The 6,141-nt window shown below is 36.8% G+C and overlaps 1 protein-coding gene across 1 annotated transcript; it reads left to right on the forward strand.

The window, feature by feature from the left end:
• The first annotated feature begins 85 nt into the window (after positions 1-85).
• Positions 86-1,922, forward strand: LOC109244748 (delta(8)-fatty-acid desaturase-like). Its single transcript, XM_019411887.1, has one exon. It carries the CDS (start codon positions 415-417, stop codon positions 1,732-1,734), a length of 1,320 nt encoding a protein of 439 aa, XP_019267432.1. The 5' UTR covers positions 86-414; the 3' UTR covers positions 1,735-1,922.
• Positions 1,923-6,141: the final 4,219 nt, after the last annotated feature.

Raw genomic sequence — 6,141 nt, forward strand, 5'->3', positions numbered from 1 at the left:
TATATATATAAATTTTTGGTGAAAATTATGCCTCCGCTTGTGAATTTAGGGGTGTAAAATGCAAAGAAATCTATAAAACATTGGTGACACCCATTTCTTTAATCCAAGTATTACACCATTTGAAACCCACCGTCTCGGCACATTCCTCTCTCTCATATCCTCTTTAGGCATCAAAACTTCCCCTCTAAGCATCGACACTGTTCAAATTTTTTGAGGAACCAGATCGAAACAACCCTATAAAGAACCAACCCCATCTTATTCTTTTGTTCAAAAAATACATTTTGGGGTTTGTTTTATCGTTAATGTTTAGATCTGTTCTGCATTTCTCAATTTCTTGAATAGATTCATTGTTTTGGTGTCTGTTTACTTATTAAAAAGAAAAAGATTCAAACTTTGGTGTTTTTTTTTGTAATAATGGGGGATTCTAAGAAGTACATTACCGCTGAGGAGTTAAAGAAGCATAACAAAGCAGATGATTTGTGGATCTCTATACAGGGGAAAGTTTATAATGCGACAAATTGGATTAAGGACCATCCAGGTGGAGATATCCCTATTCTTAATCTGGCTGGCCAAGAAGCAACTGATGCATTCATTGCTTTCCATCCAGGTACTGCTTGGAAATATCTTGATAAGTTCTTTACTGGCTATTATTTGGAGGATTACGAGGTATCTGAGGTATCCAGGGATTATAGGAAACTCTGTTCTGAGTTTGCTAAAGCTGGTTTGTTTGAAAAGAAAGGCCATGGGGTGATTTATTCCTTATGTTTTGTAGCATTTTTGCTTTTCTTGACTGTTTATGGTGTTCTTTATAGTAATAGTTTCTGGATTCGCATGCTTTGTGGAGGATTGTTGGGGTTGGCTTGGATGCAGGTTTCTTACTTGGGTCATGATTCTGGTCATTACTTGATTATGACAACTCGCGGTTTCAACAAATTGGTACAAATTCTAGCAGGGAATTGCATCACCGGGATTAGTATTGCTTGGTGGAATTGGACACATAATGCCCATCATGTTGCCTGCAATAGCCTCGATTATGACCCTGATCTTCAGCACTTGCCTGTTTTTGCAGTGTCCTCGAGTTTGTTTAAATCATTGAACTCTACCTTCTATGGAAGAGAGCTCACATTCGATTCCCTGGCTAAATTCTTTGTCAGCTATCAACATTTTACATTCTATCCAATCGTTTGTGTTTCCAGGGTGAATCTGTTTCTTCAGACATTGTTGCTATTATTCTCGAAGAGAAAAGTGACTGATAGACTTATGAACATATTGGGGATCATGGTTTTCTGGACTTGGTTTCCGCTTCTTGTTTCCACCTTGCCTAATTGGACAGAAAGGGTATTATTTGTCCTCATAAGCTTTGTCGTGACAGGGATTCAACACGTTCAATTCTGTCTGAACCATTTTGCTGCCGATGTCTATGTTGGACAGCCCAAGGGGAACGATTGGTTCGAGAAACAAACAGCTGGGACAATTGATATTGCTTGTTCTCCTCAGATGGACTGGTTTTTTGGAGGATTGCAGTTCCAGCTTGAGCATCATTTATTTCCAAGGCTACCTAGGTGCCAATTGAGGAAGATTTCTCCTATTGTACAAGAGCTATGCAAAAAGCACAATTTGTCCTACAGGAGTTTGTCTTTCTTTGAGGCCAATAGGTGGACAATAAGGACACTTAGGGTAGCGGCAATGCAAGCTAGGAATCTGCTCTGGGAAGCTGTTAATACTCATGGCTAATTAATTTTGTGCGGAATATTGAAATTTCTTTTAAGTTTGTTTATTTTTATTGCAATTGGATAAGACCTTTTTGGAATCGTGTTATTTGGTTGGAACAGAGAGGAACTTGTTGTGCTTTTTCAGCATCCTTCATACAGTTACTGACTTGTTCAACTTATGAATATATAATCTGCAGTTAAATTTCGGTATATCTATAGCAATATCCATCTTTCTATGATTTTTCATGTCATTTCTTAATCCTGGTTAATTATCTGATAGATGAGGCTTTTGGCTGTACCACCATGATTCAGGTCAAGCATTCTGAACTTGATGGGCAGATACAAAGTTGTATGTGGTTTTAGCCATCATTCTATCTCACATTTCAAGTTCATTATTAATTTTTTTTTCTTTCTGCTTGCAGTATCATACATTTTGTGAAAACTACAGATTAACCCTCCCCATGAAAATGATTTAGGCAATGAGCAACCATTTTAATATTGCTACGCATGCACGCAACAGGGTCGACTTGCTCTCTAATCTGTTGTGATCTTGGTAATGCATTGGAGAGTTGTAGTTTACTACTAAAATAACATAGTGATATGATATGGTATCACAATCAAAATAGCTGGCAGTAGTTGTGAAGTTAAATCACTCACAGCAGGAAATGGCCATTTTGAGGTTGCATTTAAATACCCTTGTTCTTTCTGGAACATATACCTGGCAAGATCAACCCGATATTGAATTTTTTTCTTTTTTCATCCGAAATAGACTCATCAATTACCCTCCCAAAGGTAAGTAGCAGGTTTATCTGAGCAAAATCTGAGGGAGTAGGTAGATCTCTCCATTTGAGATCATAACTTAACTCCATCTCTTGGCAAGATTTATAGCAAAAGCTAAGACAGGTGCACTACTGGTCATCATATTTGCTAAGATGTAATAGTTTTTGTATTTGATATTACTATGGAAAATATCAAACAGTAATTTATTATATATATCTTCTCACTGCACTGGCGGATCTAGGATTTTAAAGTCGTGGGTGCTCACTGATAAAACTCTGAAAGAAGAGGAAAAAAGAGTTTAGTTATGGGTGCTCACTCAATATTTATCTAAATATTTTTATAATTACCTAGACAAATTTATTAAATCTTGTCAAAGATAATGGGTGCTTGAGCACCCAAAAAGAACATGTAGTTCCGCCATCTTCACTTTCAACACATTATGTATATATATACTATTACATCTTAGCAAATATTTTTTGGAGAATACAACCCAAAAAAAAAAGAGAATTATATTAGACAAACATAATATGGAGATGAGGAGACGGAGTATAGAAACGAGAACTTTTAGGGAGAATTGTTAGTATTTGATAAGGATCTCTTTTAGGGAAATGCTTTAATTTAGGGATTTTATTTTATTTTAAACAAGTTATTTACCGCATGGAATGTGTGAAGGGATCTTTTTTGGTATAGTATTTAAATCTATTTTTAGTACCAAATGTGAAAATAAAATCATTGGTAAACAATATTAATTGACCTTATAAAATCATTGGTATGTCAAAATCCCTATCATTTTTACCCTACTTATAAACTCTCTCCCCCCCCCCCAGTCTGAGGAGCTCTATTCCGCTCGTTCTCGGTATGTAGAGCAGTATTTTTCAATTCCATGATTAATTTGCTTCCTTACTTCTCATAGCATATGCTATACGTAATATCTCCATAAGAAAGGTAGGATTCCATATTTTATTTTTCCTCTTCATTGCACTCAAAAGTGAAGTTTTGAAAGATGATACTTCTTTGTATGTACAGATAACTAAAATGTATTGATTTCCATATACTTGCATACTGTAGTGGCATAGAAATGATAAGGTCCTCTTATTCAAAGTGTGATTAAAAAATCAACATTACTTATTATATTCTTAGATTATAGGTTTTGTTGCAACTTTATAATTTTACACATAAATTTATGTCCAGTGCCCGAGTACTATATCTGCCTTTGAATTAGCATGGAAACGCGTATCTGATTGGGAACAATACTAGTCTCCGTTTGTTGGAAAGATCTGCGCGTTTTCCCTCCATTGTCTTACATTCACATATGCAGATATTATTTGTCCATGGCATGTATTTAGTATTTGTGTGCTCAAAGACAAGGATAGCATTACTTAAACTCTCAGTTTCAAGATCATTCCATTTTTAACAGGGATACATGACTTAAAATTGAACCTGATAATGCATCCATTGAACTCTTTCCCCTGTCTTATTGCTGCAAGCGTCAAACCTAAAATGCAGGCAACGTCTGCCATAATTCCCTCTAATTCTCATTCTATTGAACATTGTGAAAACTGCAGAACATACCTCAAATTGACCATCTGAAGCAATAAGGATGTTAAAATATCTGTAAAATTTATTTTCTTGAAGTGCCCCAATGTATGCTCCATTCTTCCACCTTCGGCAAGCATGTTTATTATGATATTGCTTGCAGTATCAATCCTTCACGTATTTCCGGCCCATAATGTTTTAATACAGCCAAAGGTCATCAGGTTCCAGGAAACAACATTTATAACAGCTACTTTTACAAGTAGCTTGACCGAACAATCCATTCTTGCGCACCAATTACCACAAGCATCAAGCAAACATTATTCTGGTTTAGCAAGGAAACGTGTACTTGATTGGGAACAATACCAGTCTCCGTCTGTTGGAAAGATCTGGGCGTTTTCCTTCCACGATGTGTATTTTAATGTTTGTGTGCTCAAAGACGAGGATAGCATTAGGTTCTATCGAAAACAGTCTCTTTACCCTCCCAGGATAGGGGTGAGGCTGCGTACATCATACCATCCCCGGACCGCACTAGTAGGAACTCACTGCGTTATATTGTTGTTGTTGTTGTTGTTGTTTACATTTGCCAGAGAGAATTCCTAAATGAGGCATATCATTCCTTTCTTCCTCTTAGTAAAATCTGTCTTCTCAAACAGAGCACCATTCTTAGTTGCTGACACCAATTTCTCAACCTTCAGGCCGCTGCAATCATCAATTTTCACCTCCTTAAATTCTCCAACACCCTTCTCATCATTGGAATACGTTTCTACATTCTGATATGCTTCAATCTCCTTGTTTTCTTCGTTAATTCTTCCAATCGTGTTAAGTGATTCTTTCAGTTTTACTACTGTTTCTGAATGAGTAGAAGCAAGAATATTCTCATTACAAGTATCTTCTGCTCCATTATTTTGTGAATACCCACTAATCAATGGAACTCAAAAATTCATATCCCACTTTGGCATTTCCTCAAGCACCTTGTGAGCCTTCTTCATAGAATTTTTCCTATGCCTGAAATCGGGAAAAAAAATTTGAAGGGTTCGGAATTCACCTTCTTAATTGGAGAAAATAACAAGGCTTTCTCTCCTCCAATGGTTTGGCTTCTGCCAATCGTTACCTCTTCAGTGGAATTTCTGTCTCATCTCAGCCATATCAAAATCAACACCGCCTACTTCTGATTGCGGCTCATAAGTGGGAAACATTATGTCCTTCAATGGCCAGGCTACTTCAGATATATTCCTCTTCAACGAAGCTTCTGGAATACCAGCTGACGTCGCAACAACAATAGAATTCTGCTCAACCTTTTGTCAAACTGAAATTAATGGAAACAGAAACAATAAATTCTCAATCAGTAGCTTGCTACATCAACTGTAGTACACGATTCTCCTTGCTACTGTTGATACCATCCTCCTCATCAGTTGGCATTTCATCGAACAGTTTGTGCACATATTTTTGAAGTCTCGTGCTAATATAGTTGATCCTCCATTGAAGATGACAAAATTGGTTCGACCGATATTGCACAAATATCTTTCCTTTGTTTCCAATTCCCTTCACCTGGAGAGTAGGAGAATTTATGTGAAACGCTGTCGATTCCTCTGCCGGAGACGTAGATGGAGTTATTAGATGCCCATTACAGGTAATGTCGTTGTGAATCTGCAGGAACGGTGGGAGAATTGTAGCCAGCAATTGAGCGAGAAAACTGTAGTTTGAATCCTGATGCTGGTGTGATGCTGAATTAGGATAATAGGAATAGAAAATTAGGACTAAACTGTAAATGATGGAAACTATGTAAAATGCAATTTGTATCATCGAACTTCTGCTTAATTACTACTTCTCTGTTTTGTCAGGTGATGATTTTGCCTTTTTTCTTAATTGTAATTTGGATAAGCTTCAGCTTTTCTTATTAATTTTATGAATCTTAATCTTTAGCCGACGGTCTATCGGAAACGGTCTCTCTACCCTTCAAGGGTAGGGATAAGGCTGCGTACATCCTACCCTGCTCAGACCCCACTTGTGGGGATTTACTCGGCTTCTTAGTTGTTGTTGTTGTTGTTCTCGTAAGAGTAATATTATTTGATTTTGGTAATTTTGAATTTTGTTTATTTAATTTTTTGTTCGG

Source organism: Nicotiana attenuata, unplaced genomic scaffold, assembly GCF_001879085.1.
Source record: "Nicotiana attenuata strain UT unplaced genomic scaffold, NIATTr2, whole genome shotgun sequence".
Classification (NCBI taxonomy): Eukaryota; Viridiplantae; Streptophyta; class Magnoliopsida; order Solanales; family Solanaceae; genus Nicotiana; species Nicotiana attenuata.

What these genes read in the sequence shown, in the direction of transcription:
- LOC109244748 (XM_019411887.1), top strand. Translation starts at nt 415, where the DNA reads ATGGGGGATTCTAAGAAGTACATTACCGCTGAGGAGTTAAAGAAGCAT.